Here is a 26,507-nt window from a genome sequence, read left to right as displayed (position 1 = left end):
GAAGATGTGGGTACCCAAAGCTGAACTCACTTTTTTTGCCTTTGATGAGATTTTTTATTCAGACGGCTTTATGAAAACTGATATCCAAGGCTCCAAAAGTCTAATATGAAGACATCTTTGGAGACAAAGTGACAGAACTGTTTACTGCTGAATCCTTTGGGCAGAATTACAATGCAGGAGACAGGTAAAATGAAAGTCGCCTTCTCTGAAACTTTGATGTTAGTGAAAATGTTTTCTTGTGTTTGAGCGTCAGTGATCATGTGACCTGATGACAAGGAAGAGGGCCGCAGAAGAGTGACAGAGCAGAACGAGAGTGGTAATGACTCAACATGCTGAGCACCACTCTGTCTGGACATGCATCAGAACACAGAGGAAGAAATTAAACTCAGAAGGCAACTAAAGTTGTCCAAGCAAAGCCTACAAATAAAACAGCAGTCTGGAATCATTTTCCATCTAGCAAGCCTTCATTATTCTGAATACAAACTGAATAAACTGTATTTTAAGGTGATCAAGACAACTAATATCATGGATTGTATTCCTGGATTACCATAACAGTTGCACTATACTGTACAGTGAATGAATTAATAAATATTCTAGAGTTTAAAATCAAAAGGGAGGACCTATACTAGATAAACAATAATGATCGACCTGAAATATGTTTTTGTTCATGAACTTGGCACCTAACTTAGTCAGTTTTTGAAGGCTTGAAGGTGTTTTTCAAAGCATCTTCATATTCAATGAGCATCCAAATGACTAGCTAAAGCAATAAATTGTTGCCCATCTAATCTAAATCAGAGATTTTAATAAGAGGTCCTTTAAAACCTGCTAGATTGTGGATCTATAGGATCAAGGATGACCAGGTCAATAAAACCCCCAATAAGTGAAAAAAGGACAAGGACATTAGGACAGCAAGAGTCAGAATAGAACCTGGACATTTGAAGAGTGCACCATGCCTCTGTAAAAGTCTAGGAATTTAAAGCGCATTGTTTTGAACGTATAACAGCACTCTAATTTATTTAACATCTATTAAATAAATAGATATATTTCAATAAACACCAGCTTTGGAAATGAAAGAGAAAATGCTGTAGTAACAAGTCTATGACCATGATGTGCAAAATAATGTTAGTACATACAACATCAGCAGATGAAGTTTACTACCACAGACTCAGCAGGTGACAGCCGTGTTAAAGGAATGGAACAAGAAAACACCATGCTGGTCATTTTAAAGACAATGAGCAGAGTTTTGCACAGAATATTCAAAAGCAAAAGCAGAAAAGAATAAATACAAATCAATGCAGACAGTATTCTTTCATCGCATACTTAAAAAAGTGGTTTGCTGATTTTCCAGCAGGTTTTTAAAAAAATGTATTTTCTTTTGAAATGCAATACTAACATTTTTACCGTAGGTGTTTAATTCTTCACAAAGCAGACTAAATTAGAAAAAAGGGTTTCATTTTGGAAAAGGATCTTTCAGAAACAACACAAAATAAAACTATGCTGCTCTTACTGCAGCTTATAGCATGCTAGTGACTCTTTGCCAATTAAAAATAAACAACCCACATTTAAATTGTGTTAAGTGCTGATCAGCACTACCAAATGGTCATTAAGGCAAGCAACTGTTGTAAGCAAACATCCGTATTCTGTAATTTCCGTACCAAGGTGGTAATTGAAATGAGAGATTAAATGCTTTCACGTGTTAGAAAAAAAATACGGTATAGCTGTCCCACAGCAGAATGTGACTGCTGTTGCTAGCTGGAGGAAAGGGAAAGCAGAGTATGTTATCTTCTCTCCTATGATCATGATGCCATCCCACAGAGGAATGTAGATGAACATTTCTCCCCAAGAACAGGCTTCCTTTGTTTCTTATGTATAATGGAATATGGAAAACGTTACATACAGTATAACAGATAAAAAGGATACTTTTTTCTAAGGTTTTTACTACATTTATGAAAAGCAGTCTGTAAATAAATTGTATATTTTAATAAAATGGTTGCTGGCTTACACTGCATTATAACATGTATCCTCAATGTATTACTACATTTCTAAAGAGTGAAATAAACTACAGGAACTGCTTATGCTATTCATTGTACTTCTTTACACATATAGAATGAAAGTATATCTCTCAACGGCTTAACACAGATATACACTGTATATGCAAATAATATATAAAAACCGGAATTTTAAAATGACCAAATGCCAAAGGGTGAAATCATCTTGACTTTCTCACCTGTGTCAATATCATACTTCTGTATGAGCGCCTGTGCCAGGTGCTGACTGCGGGATGAGCCTGTGCTGCCAGGTCCTGCTGGGTTTGTGCATGCTCCATTTTCTGTTTGGTATTATGTCACATACATATTATCACCTTATCAAAAGGGAGGGGTGCAGGAATGAAGTTGTGTGAGGGGATGTTTATGTGTCAATGCAAAGACAAAATTGAAGACATTTTCCATCCAAAGATAGACGAGTAGTTCTTGACAAACAAACAGTTTGGGAACACGTACTGTATAAATGCCCATAACTTTTTGTGTGGGCTGCCTTTCGCCACATGTCAAATTTAATTTCGTTTACAGACAAAACAAAACACAGGATGGGTGTCTCCACAGAGATGAAAACAAACAAGTGTGTGCGTGTGGTTCATTAGTCCACTTTTGTCAAACACCAAGCGCTGTGTGAGCCCTGTGGAGGTGCTCAGTAGGTGATACCATTTTCTTTTGCAATTAAAAATTGGCTTGGCAAAAAGAGAGCAGAAAAATGTTGTTCCAATTATGCTGTGATGCACATTTTGCAACATTTTAATGACAAACTCACATGGGCTAGCACAGGGAAGGGTCTAGGCTCACTGGGCAACATTTTCTATTAGCTTTCTGTCCCTGAGGAGCAGTCAGCCCAGTTATAGCTCATCTTCACAGAACCTTCAAACTGTCACCCAGTGAAATCATTCACCCACTGAGCAGCACAGCATCGAGAAGCCACCACAATTCAAACATCTAAGCACACACTCTTATTAAAATAATCTTGGTAATCTCTGTGTTAGTGTTTATTGTGTATTATATTCATAGTTGTACCAGTAGTACGGTTGACATTTTAAAACATTTTAATGTATCAGTATTAAACACCACGTTCTGCTCTTTCTGAGTAATTGTTTAACCCTTTAAATGTTATTGGTGCTTCTAAATCTATACTTTAGTAACAAGATAGAAAAAAGTCAGAAATACATCTTTTAGTATGCCTTTTGCACATTCCTAAGAATTTGATCATACTTACTGCTTCATCTTGATTTGTTTCAATTAAAACATTTTTTGCAAACTCATAACTGGATTGCAGAGGACCTTAATGATTAGAAGTAAAAAAAAGTACTTTGAGAATTCCTACAAATGGAGAAGATTATTTTCCAATCAAGAAATGTCATTTTGGTTTAAAAAAAGGTATAACAGTCTCAGAAAATCCATTAATCCAGAAGAAAGTTCCACCATGTGAGAATCAGATATGAGAATCATTTTGGCAGGAAATGTCTATATTATTTGTTCTTTTATATCACAATTATTTATTTTTTGGCTTGTAACAACATTTTTTTATTAGTGCTCATAATTCACCTTCAAGCCGACTACTGTAATCTTTTCAGCCTTGACCTCTATGACCCTTGCTTACCAAGTAGTCCATAACTTACTCTTATATCACATTTGCTTAAAATTGTGGTGTTTTGACCAGCTAACTGACCTAATCTCGTTTGTAATTGCCCTGGACTTACTGTATGTAGTTTTGTTCTGTTCCCAGTAGAACAATCCCTCTTTGCACCATTTCCAAAAACAATCTCATCCATTATGTTGCATTTGGCATGCTTCAGTTGGTAATATTAAACAGTGTGTCGCTCTCGGTGACCGTTCCAATCGGAGTTGTAGGCAAAGATAGAAGTGATCTTTCCATTCTGGCAACTAAAGTTTTGCTGGAAGTGTATGTCTGTCTCTCTATACAGTGTATATGCACACATGCATATCTCTCAACACAAATGGATTTATGTAGTGCTGATCAGAAGGCTCAACAAATCAAGTATAATCAAGAGCTTAATTATACTGGAAAAAGGTCCCAGATGACGATATCCGGACATACTGACAAGGGATTTTAAATATTATAAGACACTGACAGTGGACAATCCCACCCATACGTAGAAGCTGAGCACTGAGAGTTACAGTACAGTAGTTTCTTGGCTGTGATCCTTGTGCTCCAGAAATGCAACTTTATATATTGTCATCAACTATTGAAGGAAGAGGCAGGAGATACACCAAGTGAACCTCAGTCTTTAATGTTTGATTCCTGCAATTGGAGATATTATGTCACAACAGCCACACGCAAGCTTTACAATCAACATCAATTGTTTTGTTCCTGCTTTGGTGACCCATAAATGTAGCAGTATATAATGTGTTGAGAAACAGGGATTGTCAATTGTTTTAACATGGGTTAAAAGGAGAATACTCACTTAAATAAGATAATAATTAAACTAACTCTCTCCAATACCATTCACACCTACTTTCAACACCAGACACCTTTCAACCTGAGGCTCCACTGCCTACAAACTTATACCAGTAAATAGGAATCTAGGAATCCTCAAGCTGCTATTGACTGAAATAGAAAATGCAGACCACTTCAGTTTAGCAACTACTCTTTGAGAAAAATGATATGGTTCATCATAGTAAACCTGTACACCGAAAGTCTTCTCCAGAGCTTCTCCAGAGTCAAGTCTTCTCCAGAGCCCACAAGCCACATTCTATCATACAGTATCATGGTTATCATACAGAACTGTGGAATCTGTTTATTCAACACTAATGAGTGTTTAGTCAGGGGTTTAAATGGTCGATATTAATCTGCAAAAATCTGCTTCCTTACATTCCTCCCTGCTTCCATTTTTTTCCTAGCTGCATTGTTGTGGTTGTAGCTCTGTACTTTACATCTTTAAGAATTGGTCTGACTGCTTCATTTCTCAGCTGATACACAGCGACTATTACAACTGTTAATGATGGATTTTAGTGGTTCTCCACTGCCGGTTTGTGATGACAAGTGTCATAATTATTGGCTACAGTATTAAAGAAGTATCTGCCCATGCAGACACCCCCCAGTGCTGATGGAAGAGAAATAGCAGGGAGATGGCTAAGTCCTATAGGATGTGTGCCTGTGAACAGTGCATCAGAGCACAGAACAACACCAACACCCAGTACCCTCCCTGACAAGAGGAATAACCAGCATGGTTACACTGGGCACTTGACAAGTTCATACAAAATAAAGAAGACATATAATAACACATACAGACACAAACCTGCCTGTTTATTATGTAAATAGTGAATAGAGGTGCTAATCACTGGTGCTTGCAAAACTGGAAGAGAGCTCTTCCTCATCAATGGTCTGGCTATCAGAAATACCAATGTCAGAGTTGATTCTACACAGTGACATGGGCTGATGCTTTTCTCGGGAGCAGAAAATGCAGGGTGTCTCCCTGGTGGTTTTCAGTAGAAACCTCTGACACCTTATTCTGTTGAGTTTTTACATTCAGCATAAGGATAGCGGACAAATGGCTACAATCTGAGGTGTCATCAGTCGCTGTACAGAGCTGTTACACTGCAATGGCACAACATTGTGAGAAAACATTCTGCAGGAGCACAGATTGACAAAACAGATTATCTCCTTATTAGATGGCATAATGTGGAGTCCTTGTATAAATAGAGACAGTGGAGCTCAATTGTAAGCAGAAGGCCTGAGTATTGATGGCTGAACATTGCTGATTCTGTTACCAGGAAAGGTAATGGGCTCTTGCCTATCTGTTTCTGCCTAATAAAGGCTCTAAATATTGAGCATGAATATGATTTGTTCTTGTTGAAATTTAAAACTTAATTTGCTCTATATTCCTAAGGCGGATAGGGGTAAGAATTAACACAGACTCCTAGAAATACGGGCCTGCTCAGACTACTAACGCACATCGTAACTCAAACCCTGATCTTGGGCTGGCAAAAATGATTGCTGGCTTTTGTAATTAACAATCAGGGAGCCTCCAAACAAATGGGCTGTATTCCAAGCGCATTTATCACCGGTCTGTGTTCGCCTCTACAGAGAAAAACAAGGGAGTTTTAATCACGGACATTCTCGAAAATACCTTGAGATAGTTTGGACACGAGTTGATTTTTTGCAGTGAGATCTGAAAGGAGGCACATGAACTGAGCTGATGAGGATATGCACATTGTTGTGCATGAGTCAAGCCAGAGGCTGGAAAACATACAGTATATCGTTGAAATGGCTACAGCTTGACTGCCTGCAGCCTGTTTCTTATGTTCAAAATGAAGAAACTTAGGTGGATTCCTTTATCTCTGAGAAAAAGAACTGTTGCTTCTTGCAGGTGCATCTAAGACACTGCTGTCTTTAGCATCAGTCCTGGAATCCATGGAAATGCCTGAAGAAATTAAGTTGATTTAAAAAGAACAGCAGTCATCTATTTGTTCAGTAGCTTTCTTTATCAATCACCTTGTCTTAAAGCTTTCATAACCCTTCTCGTTATAAAATATTTGGGACTGGATTTAGATCATCCAGTTAGACTTTGCTGTTTGCGATTATCCACCGATAACAGCAGACAGGAAGAAAATTCCCTGCGAGGAGTCAAACAGAGCCAAGCTCTTTTCAGCAGCAGTAGCACCTGTGAGATTTCGAGCAGATGCTGGCGGGGATGATAGAACGCAGCCTGAGTGTTTCCGATTCCTCGTTTCAAACCCTTCTAATGAGCAGCGACGGGCAGGTGAGGGACGAGGTGACCTCGCCCCCCTCCCAGAGAGCGGGCGCATGACCCCTCCACTACAGAGAGCCAGCACCAGCGGGGAGACGGGCTGCTGCACACACAGAAAGCGCGACGCGACAGAGCTGCCCCTCTGACACAGACCGGAGCACCGACACCACAGGACGGGGAGGGGGCTACTTACTGGAGTCGTCCGAGTCATAGCCTTCCACGTCCGGCTCCTCGTCCTTCCTGGGGGCAGGCGGCGGCGCCGCGGCGGCCCCGAACGCCCGGTCCAAGTCGTCGTCGTCCCGGGACGGGTCCGAGGGCAGGCCCCCGGCGGGCGGGCTTGCGGAGGAGCGCAGGGAGCCGCTGCGGCTCAGGGCGGGGGGCGCTGTGGGCGGCAGACCCCGCGGAAAGCGGGGAAAATAGTCAGAGATCTGTTTGATGGGCTGGATGGGGCCGGGACAGACGTCGATGGCCATGTGCTCCTGGATGCTAATGGTGGTCTTCTCACCTTTGCGGAGTGTCATGCATGCGACCCTTTCAGCCACACAACCCCAAAACCCACCGCGAAAAAAAAAGGGGTTTCAAAAAAATAAAAAAAAATTGAAATGCTGGACAGGCCAAACTTAGTCTTTTTTTTCTTCTCTCGTACACCCTTCCTGCAAAAAAAAAAGGCCAGTCCTGAATTCACTCCGTCTGCCACTATAGCTCCTCTGACACCCCCCCACAAGCCAGCCGAATTGGGCTACATCAAGAGACACTGTGCTCTGCTCCTGATGACTGGAACCATGCTGTCTGCCTCGCACAGTGCTGGCTGCTCCAAGAGCTCTCTTCCCCACTACTCCAGACACTGGCAGGGAGTGTGTATGTGAGCGGGAGTGTGTCTGAGTGTGTGAGTGAGGGAGAGAGAGAGGGAGGGTGGGGATTAGGGTGAAGGAGGAGGGGACCAGGTGATGTCACTGCTTAGCAACCGAGCAGTAAACAGGAACCGCAGGCATGGGTGCTTAATTATACTATTAGTCTCTCCCCCATCTGTCTGCCAGAGGATCTGCCTTCTTCAGGAGTGTCCAAGCCGGTGAAGGGATGATGAACCAGGGCGGTCAGTCACAGCACATCTTAACCAGGCAAATGCTATTTCTCTATGCAGCGTGACTACAAATTACACAAAATTCAGATGACAAGATACTCTGAGCGGTCTACCACAATGTCTCGTCTAAAACTGAAGCAAAACAGCAACAGGTGTTCCACTTGGGAAAAAAAAATCAGTATACTAAAACCACAGCCAAGATTTCTTTATTAATTCAGTATATTGATTCTGGAACTGAGCAGCAGTTTTTAATTGAAAAGTTTATTTGATGTGGCTGTAGTAGAATTTGGATGTATACTTTGAATTATGCAGAGGGGAATACTACAGAAGCCGAGGTGGGTAAGTGTCTAGTGAGCAGATTTTTCTATCTCTTGTTTTTTATACGAAAGTTTCAGTCACAGACACCAAGAACACAGGACCCCAGTGACAGCGGAGATTCAGAAGTCAGAAACAATGTTGATCTTTACACAATGCCCAGACTGCCAAAGTCACAGTGAGGAATGTGACTCATCAGAAACCATGAAAAACAGGCCTGCTCAGGCTCACAGACTCACAGCCCACTAGAATTCAGATAAACATGATATATTGTAAAAGTATCTCTCATTTGTGACCTTTTTATTTGACAGCATTACTTGGCAGAACTTTGCCGATCAGCTGAATTGCCATAAAGAAAGAGCCGTGCCGTTTGGAATTAGAATTTATTGCTTTTTAACAAGGAAACTCGCATAGCCACTTAACACAGCACAACACTAGTAATGCAAAAATCAGGAGTCAAATCAGCACAGGTGCCACCTTACTAACCTGCTTGGACAAACCAAATGGATCGTGGAACATGACCTTCATCTAGAACAGTGGTTCCCAGTCCTGGTGACACACACACCTGTTGTTTTTTTTCCAGCTCAGCCCTCAATTACACAATCAGAACCTTCATCGATTTAATAATAAGGAGATTAATTTGACCTGTTTGTTCCCAGCTCTTAAGCACGTTGGATCTTTAATCATTATATTTTGAAAGTGAAATGCATTCCCAAACTTGTGACTAGAGACCAAATGCAATGAAGCAACTTCTTAGATCAAGTGAGGCTTCAGTTACCTAATTAAGGTGGGCTGGAATGAAAATCATCAGGTGTGCAGGTCACGAAGACCAAGACTGGGAACCACTGATATACAGTAGAAGTAGAACTGACGATGGTTGTCAATAAACATGTGAATACAGAAAAGTCAAGAACTACCTCTGGGAGGGCAGAAGAGCTGAGGTCATGATCACTCCCAGTCTCCTCATCCAATAGCCCTTCTCTTGATGGACACATGGTCTTGACTTTACAGGACTGTAACTTTAAAATGCATATAATAACATTTTAAAAAGAGCACCAACCCTCCAAAAACTAGTGGCATCGTCCTTTTTTCTGCACCTGTGATATAAATACGTGTGGGTGGCACAGTGCTGCAATGGACAGCATTATTGCCTCGCAGCACTGGGTCCTGGGTTTAATCCCCAGGGTGCTTACTGGGTGTGTGGATATTGTATCGGTTTCCTCCAGATAGTCTGCTTTCCTCCCACAGTACAAAAACATACTGGTAGGTTAAAAGGCTTCTGGGAAAAATGGCCCTGGTGTGATCATGAGTGTGTGTGTCTGTAATGTGTTTCCTGTGATGGACTGGCGTCCCCTCCAGGGTGTATCCTGCCTTATGCCCATTACTTGAAAGGATAGGTTCCAGCTCTCTCTTGACCCTATACTGCATAAAGCCGAAAATAAATAGCTGAAGGAATAAATACATGTTCATGCAGACTGCGTAAAAATGTACCAAGAACACCCTGGATCTGACTGGATACAGTATGTATGACAACTTGGGAGAACTCCCTGAGCTTTTAGAAATTGCTCACAAAGGTCAACAGAAGGAATGAAACACCAACAGCCCTTCAGTCACTACCATGATGTGCAGAGGCACTTTAAGAGGGGAAGAGAAAAACAACAATTCAGCACCAATAGCAATAGAAATAGCACCACCATCAGTTTCTTTAAAGACACAAAATTTTAAATGGTTCTTAGATTGCTCGCTGTGTTTCATGAAGAGGACACAGATGGAGAAGTGGTTTATTTTCACCACTTTTTAATTATTTTGAATTGACAGTACCCACATGGGGAAAATGAAGAGGGGCAAACAGCCACTTCTGACCCACACTTCCATTAATATATGTAATGTCTGACATGCTACAAGTGCTATAGAGACATACAGCAGGTTTCATGTCAGTCGGAGGGCAGTGATGTCACTGGAAACGTAGGTAAACAGGAAGTGTTGCTGAATTCAAGACAGCACTAGCTAACTATTGCCAACCTACACGCCCAGTGAAGCTGAGTCAGTTCTGCACTCCACTCAGAGAAACCTGCTCATAGCTCAATCAGGACACACTGTAACCCACGTTCAACCGTGTGACAGCTGGATCATCGAGCTCGACCTCTGATGGCAGTGAGCCACAGGGGAGCCCACAACATTGAAAAGCTACAAAGATAAATGAATTTAAATAACCGATAAGCTCTTGAACTTTAGCTTTGCTGAAGTTAAATGTGCAGGACGCTATGGTACACTTCAGTCATAGCATAGTGAGTGAGGGTGGAGAAAGAGCAAGTCAAGCACATCTCATGATCATTAACGAAGGACTGTTTGTTAAAAAGGGGCCGGAAGAGCACATTCTGTTCTGACTTCAGCACCCATCAAGTTGCTACACAATGATTTTGGTCATGCTGCGCTGTTGCTTATGTCTCTTATGTATACTAGTACAGAAGTACTGCAATCTATTAAAGATCTAGCAAAGTAATAAATTACTTACTGTGGGGTTTCAAGCCGCAAAAAACCCAAATGACTTCAAAACTTTTCCTTAAAACGAATCAAATCATATATGTCACTTTCAATATTAATGTATCAAAAACTGTAGGCCAGTTGAGCAAGTTTGTAATTAACAACTAAATACAAATTTGCGTGTACAGTGCATATAGACTGGCTGGCTAAATATGAGATCCCCTCCCTGTCAAACCTTATCTACGGGACTATGCCAATATGATAAATCACATGAGAAAATGGGGAAATATGGGGAACAGAGCACAAGGGAGCTGAATAGTGTCAGGCTGAGCAAAAGTACTGAGACATTTGGAAAACAGAATCGTTACAAGGGTTGTGGCTAGCACACTAGGAAAACAATGGAAAAGCAAGGAAAGGCAAAAAAGACCAGTGCAGGAAAGGGACAAATAAATGTCCCTTAACATATGATCAAGAAATAAAGAAAGTGAAGCCATAGAACACATACTGGACATGATGAATTGACTATGACAGTCTGGCTAGTCACAGTGTATAGCACAAATATTCAGCTTCTACAGCAAAGTACAGTTAAACCTCTATCTTATTAAAAACCCATTAGCCTCACCATCGTCTGAAGTCACTAAACACAAAAACTCACATCACTTACTCAAAACCCATCAAGTCTGCACATGACAAATGAGCAGCTGGAACAGATGCTTACATGCACATGTATAAAACATACTCACAGACGAAATGCAAAACTATTGTATACCACTCTGAAGCAAATTGCATTTTGGAGCATGGAATAAGGCTGATAAATAGGAAAAGGCTACTAAAGGCGTCAGAAAACACTTTAACAGCTACTTAGCGGTGACACAACACTCAGCTGAGGAGAAACTATTCTGATTGATTGGCAGGCAGAATTCCCAGTTTTTTCAGAGGTGATCTGTTTTAGCCAACATAGCCTTGTTTCCTTAAAGGCTGAGGAAAGAATTCTTTCCTTTAAAAAACCCCAGCAGGAATATAGGAGAACGGTTTCTAGAGTTAAAGAGGAGCTGTTGTGGAAAAACCATTTGGAAAAGAAGCTGTTTGGTATCTGGACAGACCTGAGAGCTTTTAAATTAAGAACAATACCTGAGAAAACAAATTGTTGTCTCTTAAGGCTGAAAGGATGAAACTAGATTCTTTAATAGGGATGTACAGTATTCATCTCCGCCATTATCTAATCTGCACTAATTTCATACTTGACTTAGTGCCTCTCAGGCTTTATTTTTGTTCTATAGTAGGGGCAATTTTATAGCACAAAGCAACAGTATAGAAAAGCAATTCGCAGTGGAGCACCACTGACAAGCCCATTAGAGAGATATGCATGGTATCATGCATTTTGAATTGAGATTTTGGCATTACTAAATATCTTAACCATTCCTGATGAAGACTTGTGCAAGAGTTTCAAAACATTTCCTCTGAAATAAACACATAAATACAAAAAGAATTCACCTACAGTCTTAGATTAAAAGCTATAATATTATTTGTAAGATTCTCCACACAACACCCTCCTCTCCTTGCTCTGCAACATAAGACAATTGATGAGTTTCTCATACTGTAGCTCTACTTTGTGTTAGTGTGTCTAGAGGAAAAAAAAACATGGACTATAAATTTGAATGCCAACTAAACTGTAATATGGGACAGACTGGTCGAGGGAATGGAGGATCAGCAAATTACTGTCTAATTAAGTACATTTTTCTCAGAAATGTAAACCCAAAACAATCTGTTTGGTGTGGGTCTTACTGGCAGCAAAGCAAGCCAGCATATTAAAGCAGTGAAGATTTTTCTAAGACTAACATTTCCTTCATGTAGCTGTACTGTATATACTCTGTGTATTAGTTGCCAAAACTATAATCAATGCAAAATATGCAAAGCCTTTTGCATATCAATTTTACAAAACTCTGCAGTACATTCTGAATCATACATACAGAATCATAGAGCAGGATCATGATAAAATTGTACACTTTTGAAAAGGCAATAATATCTCTGGCTAAGAATCGAACTGTGGTTTAAAAGACTTCTACAATAGTGCTATTGGAGTATCCACAATGCAGCACTAAAGTCATTTTGACGACGATCACGTAAAAAAAAAAACCCAAAGCAATTTCAGTATGAACTTTAATTCATCAGTGATACTTCATAATGCATTGAAAGACATTTCTTTGGGGGTAATATCATTCTGCTCCTTCTCTATGTTGCTGCAGGGTATTTTAGTCATCAGTATAAATACCGCAACAGAAATCCACAGCATCATGTGAGCCATGGCGCTGTGCACATCAGTTTCACTTTGAACTGAGAAGAAACGATTCAGGAATAGTTGGGGAGGCAGGGAGAATACGCACCCGGAGGGGTGGACTGCAGTAAGGGATCAATGCGTCTCCCTGTTATTCAAGTGAAAGTGCACGGAACGTGGGAACACAAGAAAAAAGTCATGCATGAGAGGAGTCCTTCCTCAGTTTGCCGGGTTTTCTGGAAGCTAATTGATCCCAGAACATCATGCAGCCTGTTGTTGCAAGAGCAAAAGTATTTGTTGAATTCTCTGAAGGTTTTCTAAATAAAAACACCAGTCAATTTATTTCACAACTGAATCCCACAACCCTCTGGTTTGGACTAAAGTAAAGAGTCTTGCTGCAATTATCATCTTCTTTCTAAACTAGAAAACAGGATACTGATCTACCAGGAGGTACAGTAGACCACAATTCACCACATTCCCTGTTTTCGGCTCCAGAAACCCATCAGTGCTTAAGGACATGCCTCAGAACCCAGGATCGGATCAGGTCCAGTTCCTACAGCCTAGTGGTGTAAACACACTGGTCAGATTCCTTCCCTCTCCATGTCATCCTTTACACCCATCAAGCAACAGGTGCTGGACATCATAATATTCAAACGCACTGAGTAAAACTTTTTATTCATATCTTTATTTCAGATTTTTAAGTTAGAAAGCAGAGAAATGGTCAAAACATGTTTCAAGGAGAATAAAGACTGTAATATAAGATTGCTGAGGAGGCTTTGAAATCTTCTGATTTCATTCTGACTGATGAATGGCCTTAGATTGCAGTACTTGTGTTCCAGGCCTCTATCTCAGTGTAGTCTTATCAAGTACATTTCACAAATAGAAAATGTTAAGCAAAATTCAAATTCAATTAAAAAATAAAAAATAAAACCAATTTGTAGGTTGTGAAAAACAGTTTCAAATGAAATATATTCCTCATCTAGGCTATATGTATCAAGTGGGAAGTGCCCTTTCCCTTAATTGAAAAATCAAGCAGTTCATCAAATTGTGCACAAAAGCACAAAGATGCAAATCCCATTAACCACTGAACTGTCCCAGGTGTTACACGATTAATTTATTCCTCTAATGTTGCAATTAACATGCCAGTATTGTTACAAGTTACTGCATGTTTTTCCTTATTGGGTGGACTAAGAAACTAATTACTGCATTAAGATTCCTAATGCCTCTTAAAAACGGTGACCAATGAAGCCCACTGAGAACCTACTGAAGCAAATGTGTTCACAGCAGGGTACTTATTCAAAGAGGGATTTGCATGTTAATCAGCTTTTGCCCCAGATGACCGCTGTAAGGACGCAGTCATAAGTTTAACTTTTCAAATGCAATATTTAGACAACGTCCACTCACCTACAGTATCTCCATATGCAGTACCTTTCAAGCACAAGCTTAATAAAGTTAATCAAACTCTGAGCCCAATGTTAGAATAAAACTACAGTGCTGCTGTTGGAGCGACTGTGTTGAGCATACCCGAACTTACGTTTCACTTTAACTTACTAGTTAAAGGCTGATTAACACAAATAAAAACTGCTCTTTGCAAAATAGCACAATGGACAATTTCCCTCAGTAAGATCCATTGGTCTTTGCTCTGAACCCTTTCATATGACATTTCATTTTTAAAGTCTAAATGCTGCATTTTTTTAGTTGATCATGTTCCATATTCATACTTTTGTGCGGTAGTAAACGATATCAGTTTTACAGACGCGTGTTGGAAGCCCACTGGAATGTCAGCATGTTTGATTTTTTCTCCATTTCCATGCATGGTGCTTGATTCTCAAGAGTGCCTCTTCCCTGCTTTGTTCTTGTACTCTGCAGTCACCAAGGAAACCTCTGACTTAAGATCAGCTATGCGGGGCTCCCAGGTGGCAGAGCCGCCTGGTAAAGGTACGGGCTCTTTCTGTGAGCAAGGTTGAAATTCATTATCTAGATACAGGCTCTTTCTGGGAAATGTATGATCTAGAGGTTGCAGGTTCGAGACAGTGTCATCTCATCAGTGACTGGGAATCCCTTAACAGCGATGCACACTGGCACACTGCTGATCAGGTGGGGTTGGGACTAGCCTGCCAGGACTCTCTAAGCTTTCCAGCAACAGCACCTCCTCCTGATGTCAGTAAGCTCATAACTTAATGTATAATATTATTACTATAAGCCAGCAGCCATATCCCCCTGCAGCTCTCAGCTGTCAGCCCACCGAAGCTCAGCAGGGTTGAGCCTGGTCAGTACCTGGGTGGGAGACCTCCTGGGAAAAGCTAAGGTTGCTGCTGGAAGAGGTGTTAGTGGGATCAGTGGGGGGCGCCCACTCTATGTGGGTCCTAATGCCCTGGTATAGTGGCGGGGACACTATACTGTAGTGGACGCTGTCTTTAGCGCTCGTTGCTTGCTGGGTAGGCCCCGGGTTTCCTGCGACACAGTATGGTATAAAGTGGTTTGGTAAGTGACATGACATGACATTATTACTGTATGCACATGGAAAGTTTAAGGGGGTCCATATGGGTGAATGATAGTGATCTCACCTGAGGTACGGTTGAGAGGCCTCCGGAGGCTCTCCTGTGGGCCAAGATTAATCACTGAGCCAATGATAGCCCAATAATTTAGCTCAGGTGCAGGCAAGGATAATTAACACCCAGCTGACATATACAGTATATACACATACAGAATCTATAAACCCTGTAAAGCTGTTCAACAATGTTTTCTGGAAAAGACCCAAAAAGGCAGAGGAGTTTTAGTGAAAAAAGATCACCCACAATCTGTGTGAGGCTCTGCTTTATATGGTGTGGTCAGTCCCTGCCCTGCCTGCGACAGAGTTCAGCCAACACTATAGCAGACACAAAGACTGAACTCAAGAACAGACGGGACTCCAAAAAGACAGTTAGGTTCTGCTTCATTGTTTTGTTTTTGCTTAAAATGTACAACTTTGCAGAAATAGAATTAATTAAACAGGACCTCTGTTGTGGGCAGCTGTGTCAGCATGCGTAGGCTGCAAAGGAACAGGTAAAGGCTCATTCCCTGCTGAAAGGTAAAGAAAAGCAACACAATTGATTTTGTAAACTGATTCTGAAAATTGATCTGAAAATTGTTTTTTTTTTCAGCTGCCAGTAAGGCATAAGCACATAAAAGCAGCGATTGAGCAAGGTCATTTATTGTAATAGCATGTGTTCAGGTCTGGCCGCAGCCTCTAGGAGTTAGCTGATCCTTTCAGCACACATCCTGAAGCAAGCTGACCAGTGGCCCAGCGCTGCAGGGGTCACTCCGCGGCTTGCTGGTGGCCAAAGGTCTCTCCTTCACCGAGTCCATGTGTCAGCCAGCCCGGCGGGTCTGACCACAGATGGCAGGTTTATGTTAACGGCAGGCATGCCTAACTGTCAGCCACAGGAAAGGCAGGATTTAGACTGGAAGCTTCGTATTATGAGCGCAGCCATTCGGACAGAGGACAGAGGAGGGGGCAGGGGTCACTGAAAGGACAGAAAGAGAAGGGGATTTCCTGAGTGGACCTACTCCAGTGCCAGGTCAAAGTGCTCCTGTACCCACTGCAGAACAAAGGGAGGTGTGTAGGGATGACAAACCATGTGTGGTTGTTTTGGGATCTGAGCAGTCGGTAAGTGTAATATTATAATCTGAAACCACTCATGAGGGAGGATGGATGAAATGTACTGTATGTTTCATTAAAAGATGTATATGTTAAAAGTGCATTGATAAAAATAGCAGTGTAAGGTGACATTTTAAAGAAGAGTGTAACAAAGGACATTTCCCCTGACACAAGGAGACAAAGTCAAAGAGAACTGAATTCTTCTGCAACAGTTACAAAGATAGTCCTAGCAGCTCTTTTCACCCTGGTTCCTGCTATTTCAGCAGGGATTTTCTCTGCAAATTTGAATTTAAAAGCCAAGACAACACTTATAAACATTGTGCTAAACAGATGAAGTCTATACAATTCTTTCTTTTAACTTAACACAGTAACAAATTGACAAAACACCAATTTAATGCATATTGGATATATACTAAGTAGTATCTCTCTATTTTTGCACCAAAGAGCCATCTCATGCAGACCACTCCCATGCAGTCCAAGCCCTGTATAAGAACACTCACAGACTCACAGAAACAGAAAGGCTTAGATATATGTGTTAACCCATTCAAGGGGTGCTCAAAACCCATATCCCTTTTAGCCGTCAGGAAACAGATGATATTCAAAGCATCTACTGCTTGGAGCAACCCTGTAAATTGACAGGCGCTTTGATTGTGGCACTGGAAGTGTTCAGATGAGAACCTACCCCAGAGCAAATAAAGGTGAATGAAAGATCCTTTGGAAAGGAAGCCATGAGGTTAATGGGAGAATAATGTGAAGTCTTTGAATTCCTCAGAACAAATTCTTCGCAAATTGCTTCGCGTTCCTGCGCAGTTCACATTTAATCAAACGCCTTCCTTCGCCACAGGCTAGAGCGCTTCATTCTTCAAAGACAAGTTAATATCTTTGTACTCTCTGCACAATAACTCTCTGCATCTATTCTCCACAAGCCAAAAGCCAACTCAAAATCAGGTTTCAGGTACCATTTCACAAACACCTTCGCTCACTTAGCAATAGTTGTGTTTTAAGGTACCAATTTTTCTAAAAATAAGTTGCATACCCCACTGATAGCATGTATTTAAAGGCTTATCCCATTATCTCCACAGTAACTCCAATTATACAAAATTCTACCGTATCTGATTTTATATTAGAACATTCTGTGCTTCAAAAAGTCACATGGGGATAAATTCCTGCCACCTTGTAAATGAAAATCAACAGGTGGATTGAAACAGGAAATCTCAAGCTGCAGACAGAAACACATTGGGATTTATAGGAATTCGATCCAGTGGAGGCTATATGGCTTTTCGGCAGAGTCATCTAAATATTACAATACTACTGGCTTACATTTGCAAATCCACAAAGCGGTGGCAAAGCATTTCAGAATGTTACATACAGTATCTCCAGCTTGCATGTATTGCTGAATTTGAACTGTGCTACCAGACTGAATATTCTAGTAGGACATACTGAATAATGACAATGCATTCTGTGGAAAACATTTAAAGGGAAACTGCAACACTTTTTTATATTTTGGGGTTGGAAAGAATCAGCATTGATAAGTGCATTTCAAACCCCCCCAAAAAAGTATAATTTACAAACTAATGTGTAAAACCTCCAATTTAGATAGCAAAATAGACAAAATTTCCAGGTATACGTAGCACCATCTTCAGAATTTGATTTAGAATGAGGCAACAAAAAGCTTGTAGCCCTATTGCATCGTAAACAAGAAGACTTGTGGATACATCTCTTTAGAAATAGAAATATTGCTCTCAACTTAGAGATGTGCTGACAAATACTACTTGATAACTCTGCATGCAGATCACGTTGGAACATTTCTGTGGTGAAATGTCTGCTGCAAAACCTGTACCTGTACTTATTCGCTCATACATGTACATTGCATCACATTAGTCATTACAGTTACTGTAATAGTGATCAAAAAGGGGCGCTTCATGTCACAAATCTCACAGTGAGACCAGGAATTCCCAACGGCAACCATACAGTACTTTCACAAAGATCACAATCATGATTCTAAATGAGAAAGTTTTAAAATTTCTCTATACTGTCAAGAATGTATTTTGTTACCAAGATTTAATAACCAGTCTAAGAAAATGGGACAGCAGTCCCCTTTGACTCAGATTAAATACAGTGTAGTAAATGGTATCCTTTGTTGACTTAAGCCTTGATGAAAATTGTTGTAAACTTTTGACTGCATGGATATTTCTGAAGGAAGAGGGGTCAGGGTGCATAGCGAGTAAATAGTTACCACTTTCAAAATAACAGTGGAGAGGCAATCAGAAAGGTAAACAGCCTTTTCAGGAAAGCTGAGAAAACAGGCAGTGAGGTGATGGTCATGTTAACCTGAGTGCTGGGGAGAGCTAACTTTTCCACATTGGCTCAGTTTTCACTTTACAGCTTACAAAAAGTGGGAACATTTTTGCAATGCTTTTACCAGATTAGGTAGGGTTATCGTCATCATCATTACTGGTAACAATTTATAACAAGTGGCTGCAATTCCAGTGTAATTATACCAGATCACATGAATGGCTATCAAGTTCATTTTGAATGAAAGTGTTTGACTGAATTGGACTCTACAGCTGAACTAAAGTGAAGTGTTTGCACCCCTACCCTGTTACTCTTAACGCTTGATTACAATCTCTAAATTTGCATTTGGACTGAATCAGAGAACAAAGTACTGTATCTGAACATTTGTGAGATGCTGTCTTTATTTGCTCTGTGTCTGTATTGATTCTTTCTTTGCACCAGTTTCACTCTGTAGCTCTGGGGAAATGATACCTCCTTAGATGCGAGACAGAATATCAGGTATGTGTAACAAGCAGAACTTGTTGCCACTAGAGTGATTTTAAGTAAAAGTTAGGTGTGAGTAAATTTCAGATATATGCCTTCCCTTACTACTCGAGTCCTACTTGAAATAAAAGAAACAACGAGTGACATTACTAAGCGTTTTTTCACTAAGCACATATTTTCTGATTTGATGTATTATATAGTTTACCATAAATTAAATGAATAAATACATCACCTTGCAAATGTATTCATTGCCATCCAATGTTTTTCCATTTGATTGAATTACAAATGTACAGTATACACACTTTTTAAAATGTACCGTATACTCAAACTAATAACATTTATGGGTCAAAGAACATAAAGACTAAACTGTAGAGCCATCAGATGTAGGCCCTAATAAAAAGCAAGTGTTAAGTCTCGGTTTGAAGAGTCACAGAACAGGTCTCTCGTACGGTCTGGGTAAGGACATTCCATAACAATGGAGACGTGACAGAAGGCGCTCAGTCACCACAAGTCCGAAACATGGTCGCAGGTACGGTGGCAGAGGACCAGCCTCAACTGACTGGAGCCTACAGCAGGGAGTGTAGACATGGAGGAGTTCAGAGATGCGTAACTTTATAGGCAATCAATGTAGAAGTTTCAGTGTAGGAGTAATATGCTGCCAGGGTCTGGTGTGAGTCAGAAGTCTAGCTGCAAAGTTTTGCACATATTGCAACTTGCTGAGAAGAGTGTTAGGGAGCCCATGGAGCAATGAGTTGCAGAAATCAAACCTTGATGTGTTATAAATGCCTGAATCAAGCATTCAGCATCAGACAGTAATAGAAATTGCCTAATGTGGGCAATATTTCTAAAGTGAAAAAAGAGGTCAAATTTTTTACATGGTGTTGAAAATACAGGAGTGGATCAAGTGTGAGTCCAGATTCCTGCCTATGGCTGACGTGTGAATGGGGAAGCCTTTTCCAGCTGACATTACCTGCCCACCAGTAAAATGTCTGTTTTGTCACTATTTAGCTTTAAGGAATTTGATGTCAACCAGAGCTTGGCTTTACGCAGAGAAGAGATAAGTGACAGAAGCAGAGATCACAGGAGGGAGATGTTGTAAGGTAAATCTATCTGAGTATCTGCTTAACAATGTAACTGTAGATCATGTTTACATATAATCTAACTGAGAGGAAGCATATAAATTATTAAAAGCAATGCAGTGCGTGCCAGTCAGATATGAACGGAACCAGTTATAAACAGTACTAATCTTTCAGGACCCTATTCAGACAGCACAATCTGGGGAGGAGGGAGGAGTGAGGAAAACACGGGGAAAAAAGCATGCAAAGGGGCTGGAAGGAAAACAGGGGGCATGTCCAAGGTGGGCTGTAGTGGGGGGGGGTGTCCAAGGCAAACAGTCTGAAGGAGTCTGAGGCAAATCCGAGAATCTTCCAATGTCCAAAATTGGGAGAGTTAAAAGGCCGAAGCAGGATCCAGCGGAGGGGCGGGGAATAAAAGGGGGGTCATATACCTATACCTTCAGCATCGGACCTGGTCAATGTGGAGTTGGAACACAGGTTCCGTGTATTAATTTGATGCTTCTCAGATTCCTTTGTGCTAAGGGATCCAGAATCACTCCTATCTGACACTCGCTTTGTCTTGAAGCTCATCAAGCAGACAAACTATAATCCGGTCCTCCTGTAGGATCCTCTATCATTAAGTAGCTTGTCACAGACAATAAGCTCCTGTTAACTACCATGCTTGAAACAATAGATTGTTATCATTGGCACCAACACTAATATAAGTGTACTAGTCCTTTAGCAATTTTACAGTACTTTTTCTCGTGGCTTTATTCAACAGGATTTAGAGCAATCTAGTGCACATACTGTATTATTGTGATGCAAATCTTAAAACTGATCAAATGAAATAGTGAATTTGAATATCTTGTAACAGCAGTGATTGGGTCCTGAGCGTTCTCATCTCTTTTTTTCAGTGGATGGGGAACTACTGTACACAAGAGCTCACAGACGGAGCTTGTGGTGTCCTTGCTAGTCAAGGCGCAGCGATGTTCCTGCTGACAGTGTCTTGGGAGTTGAGACCATAAGCTTGGTTACAAACAAGAGGAGGAATGGTTAACTGATCCAAGGATCTTATCTAGCCAATTCTTGAAAAAAAGCCAGGGTATCATCTTCTACAACATAACTGGGTACCACACCCCCCACACAGCTTTTGTGTAAAGCTGAGGTGGAAAACTTTCTTCAGGGCCAGAATTGGCACAGCAGCACATGCTATACTGACATGGCTGACTTAAAGTCTTAACTTGCTCTGACAAAACAGTACAAAGAGGACAAAAGAGAATGAGTCCAAATAGAGGATTAGACTAAACATGGTGAATGCATCTGGTGACAGGAGTGCTTAACTAAGCCCTTGAACAAACGTGTGACTCCCGTACCATCTTATTGTGCATGAATGTGTGTGTTTGCAATGAAAGGAAACGAGTCTGTATAACTACTGAACTGTAAAGAGCTGCAGGGCTTGCTAGGAGACAATCAGAGACACACTCTTTCCCAAACCCAGGCATCATCATGCTCTCACGGTGCTCTCACATGCCCTCATCTACCAAACCTTCTTTTCAAACCTGTGGAGAAAAAGGATATAATAACAATCTAAGCCTTTTGGCAAACAGTAGCATGACCAAAAACAACAACAGTGAAGCATTCAGAATGACACAATGGGACACGCAACAAGAAGGTTATAATCAGCCTCTTCAGAAGGAGTTTCTTTTGTACAGCAAACATCATCCTCATCTGAAGCAATGCCAGGATCACCTGAAACATTTCATTATTGGACTAGGAATTGAATAAGACACAGAAATATAAGTTAAGTTACAAGAGAAGCCCATAATGCCCATCTTGCTTTGAATGCCAGTAGCTAATCAGTTCTAAGATCATACTTGCATGTTTCGGTCTGGATTCAAGAAATTGATTAACAGTTTTCTTTAGACCTTCACTATTCTTTGAGCAATTAACCATTAAATAAGCAAATGTAACATAATGCTAATTAACAACAGATGAGTAATGTTATCATTTTAAAGAGAATTCCAATGGGGGACTTTGGGCACCCAAATACAAGAATCTGCAGCGGACTAAACCGCCTCAGCAGCATAATGCTCATGCCTGCAAGGAGTAAACCCTGCATACAGTATCACAACCCGTTTGGGTCAGTTCATTGACAACAAGTCAAGTCAAACACGCAATTACATCTAAGAGCTCTTTAGGCTCCTAAGGTTCAGCAAGACAGAACCAGCAGCAGTGCTCAAACTGCCCAGGCCTTTGACACTTCTGCAATTAGGCACAGCTGTCAGCACACTTACTACAGTATGCATTGTGGGCACTTCTAACGACAAAAGGCTTTCCAAGAAAAAAAAAGACTGAAAACAGTTACAGTAATGATTACATTCTGTTAAGACTGCAAAGTCTTCCCATAGGGGAAGAAAAGGTCATAACACCATTTCACCCTTAAAAAGCAATAGCTCAGAAATGACTAACCTTGATCATGTTAATTGGACTCAGATTAAACTAAAGGACTCTGAAGGGCAGAGAAAATGGCCACTGAGCCCCTGAGCTGGCATGGTGGACGGATCAGACAAGATTTAGTACAGCATAATATTCCTGAGAAGACACCGTATTTATAATCCACATGTCCGGAAAATGAATTAGCAATTGACATCAGAACCACATACAGTACATTATAAACCACAATAGGAATATGGCCCTGGCTCCACAAGCAATCCCACAGCATTACAGTGGGAATTGCAATATTACTTGATGGCATGGTGGAGCAATGGAAAGCACTGCTTCCTTGCAGTGCTGGGGACCTGGTTCAATTCCAGACCTGGGGTCCTATCAGGGTGTTCTCCCCATGCTCATGTGGGTTTCCTCCAGGTGCTTCAGTTTCCTGTCACTCAGTATCTCAGATGACACACTGGTTACTTGTCTTCTGGGAAAATTGGCCTGCCCCAGGTGTGAGTGTGTGTGCCCTGCAATGGACTGATGTCTCACTCAGAGGGTATCCTGCCTTGCACCTGTTGCTTGCTGGCATAGGCTCCTCAAGTGTAGATTTCTGTCTAAATAAATCAACACTGGCAAACCACTGACTTGGAACGACGGAATGATGAGGAAAACGTCATCATCAGTGATTTGTCAATCTGTGTAAAGGTGTGCACAGGGGTTGTCTACCTGTAATCCTCACCTTAAAACACCTCTGACACAAAAAGAAAACAGTGCTATGTAACCTGTAAATGTCTGTGCCATGAATAGAGCAAACTGTGTTTCTTAATAGCATGTTACTTCTTCTCATATAAGAGCAAAAACACTATTTTTTGTTTCTAGCCAGACCAAGGCAGAAGCTTCTCTGTCTGCTGTACTCGGGATGCTTGCAGAAACGGGACAGATATAATTGGCATTATCCATACTAGCACAGCGTCTGTCCTCTTGGATTGCTGATAGCCTTGACCTTGGCTGCATTTTCAGCCAAGTTTCCATACTCCAAACCAATTACATCTCTAAAAGCTAGGCAAACCTTTTCGTCACTGTACCCAGTCCAAATTGAGAAGATTGAGTGCCACAGTAACAATTATTCTGAGTGGAGAACAGGGTTGTGTGAAACAGACCCAGTTATTTTTAAAAACTCTTGCATGGTTTTTCCACGCAAAACCATAAATTTGCTTTGTGACTTTTTTCAACTTCACTTCCATTATGTTCTAAGCTAACCCAATGTATGTAACACTGACTGTGAAAACTTCCCACCTTCCAGCACTTTGTGGTTTGCAACTATACAAATTAACTCTTAAACAGGGATTTTCCCAAATTCAGGTTGACATTCCTCTTGCTTTCTTTGATATATCTGTGTAGGCATCATGTCAAGTGGCTACATTCGACAAAAAGATATCACTGTTATCTCAACTCCAGCCCCTGACACAAGTTTTCAATGGACCTACATGCTCAGAAACTTTTGTAAAAGTGCACTGAATAAATTCTGATCTTTGTCAGTGTATAACTGACACTTTAACAAGTACAGGTTTAAAGATCTGTTGGTCTACAGGATAGATTTCAATGATTAAGGACCAGGAGACTGTTAGCACAGAACTGCACCTTGTCATACCACCACCATACCAACAGCAGTCAGCCCTTAGTTTCCATTTATATCCAAGCTAAGCACCCTGAAATATCCTGGATCGCTGCCTGAGGTGAAAGAAGGAAACAGCCAAAAAGCCAGCCTGATCTGGCCAGAGTCCAGGTAGAGAAATATAACAGCAGATGTTGTCAGGGATCCATAGCATGTCCAGAGTGGTCACATCACCAAGAATAAAAAATCCTTCTCACCACAAAACACCTGAAGATTTTTCTTCCCCACATAAGTGTTAATTTGAAAAATGTATAAGGTGAATCTGAAAAAAATGTGAAGTATGCAAAATCATGTTTTATAACATTATATGCGTGAATTGTGATCGTCACAATGGACAATTCTGGTAATTATGTTATACAGTATGTACAAGTATTGAGCAGGACTTAATTCCCTTTTTAAATATATTTTAATCTTTACACTTTCCATTCAATATCTGCATTTCCAATATCCTTCTACAGTCCACAGCCAAGCTGAAATTCAGACATATGCATCTTGCGCATTTATTTTAACCAGAAAACCCTCATGAAGATTAAACATCTTATTTTTGAAGTGGCGCTTTTTCTTGGACACCATTCTTCATGAAGTGGTGCCAACAGCACAGGCACTGCTCCTGCATTTCAAAAAACAATTAATTTCACTCTTTGCTTTAGCTTTTTTATTGCACTTCTGTTTTTGAGCAGCTCCCTGTCAAAGCAGGTTTTCTGTTAAACAGCAAATATTGCTCCGCTTGAATCTTCTGAAGCATTATCTTGCCTTCAAATACCTTCAAACTCAGGGTCACTGAATCATCACAGAGCGCGATTTCATATACGCTCAGGCAACTGTGATATTTGGGGAAGTTTTCCTGTAAATTAGGAAAAACAGCAGGCATGTATTTACCATCAGTCAAATCCCATCTGTGTGTCATCTGTGCTGCTGTGATAAAGCAGATTGTGTCCAGGGGAAGAAAGCAGGCGGGATCAGAAACACTGGTTCTGTAACCTCTGACTTGTACCCAGAGCCCCGGTGTTTTCATCCTGCCATTGCCTCTGTTTCTAATTTTGTATTGTCAATGCAGGGAAAGACAGACGGGATTATGGAGATCGCAGCCGAAGATAATCGCTCCCACATCGGGAAGCACCGTGCACTGAATATATCGACGCCAATGTTAATGCCACGGGATTAGCTGAGTGGGGAAAAACAAAGTTTAAAGTTTGTGTTTGTGACGTTGCTTTCCATTGCAGCAGCGGAGTCAAAGTCTAAATGGCCTTTCTGGGCATCTTCGATTTCCATAGAGGTAGCCATAGAATCGTTCTGCTGCAATACTGTATTGTGGGTACAAACAAAAAGAAGCCTGTCCCAGTATCTAAACACAAGTGGCTGACAAATTAAAGGGCCGTGCTTTCCTGTTGCTCGGTGACGGAAGTAGAAAACTGGATCCTGACAGGGATTTTCCATGTGTAGCTGTCTTCTCTCTCCCACCCCCTCATCACCTCTACCTCCCACCTTTTTTCTGTCATAACAGGTGCCCAAAGCTTGTTAAGCGAAACACTCTGAAAAAAACACAACAATGGTGTTTACAAGCTCTATATTCCACTAAAAATAATCTAGAGTTCTTAAACATTTCATGATTTTAAAGTAGCAAAAGTCTGGATTTGTTCACTGGATGCGCTGACAGCTGCACACAGTATTTTGGAAAAAAGTTTCTGAGGCAGCGTGCAGGGCTCTTCTCAGAGCCTGAATCGGTGTGAGCTAGACAACAGGCACGGCTCACTCTTGCTAGACATCTGCAAGGCCGTATTTTCAAAAGGTTTCACAGAAATGCAATTATAAACAGATTCGCCTGGTATTATATTAATCAAATAGGGGAGATTTGAAAAAATCCAAGGCCGACAGATTGAATTGAACTTGTACTCAGCAGCTTAAACACTGCAGTTGGAGATTAATGGTTTCAGCCAATGGGAAAGGATTAAAGGAATAGTGTATAACAACTGCACTCTTCTCACATCCCTTTATCTGGCTATTACACAAT

At 40.9% G+C, this 26,507-nt stretch overlaps 1 protein-coding gene across 3 annotated transcripts in view; it reads right to left on the bottom strand.

Annotated features, from left to right (window-relative positions):
- The window catches only part of doc2b (double C2-like domains, beta), a 227,708-nt gene that overhangs the window by 72,079 nt on the left and 129,122 nt on the right, over window positions 1-26,507 (bottom strand). For all 3 annotated transcript variants that reach the window (XM_088615766.1, XM_088615764.1, XM_088615765.1), the window contains one exon: window positions 6,954-7,142. In XM_088615766.1, the coding sequence (XP_088471892.1) occupies window positions 6,954-7,142 (189 nt within the window). The remainder of the gene's footprint in view (window positions 1-6,953; window positions 7,143-26,507) is intronic.

The sequence above is a fragment of the Lepisosteus platostomus genome, chromosome 22 (genome assembly GCF_059453375.1).
Source record: "Lepisosteus platostomus isolate fLepPlt1 chromosome 22, fLepPlt1.hap1, whole genome shotgun sequence".
Taxonomy (NCBI): Eukaryota; Metazoa; Chordata; class Actinopteri; order Semionotiformes; family Lepisosteidae; genus Lepisosteus; species Lepisosteus platostomus.
The sequence above is the reverse complement of the archived record's forward strand: the minus strand, read 5'-3'. Positions and strand labels throughout refer to the sequence as shown.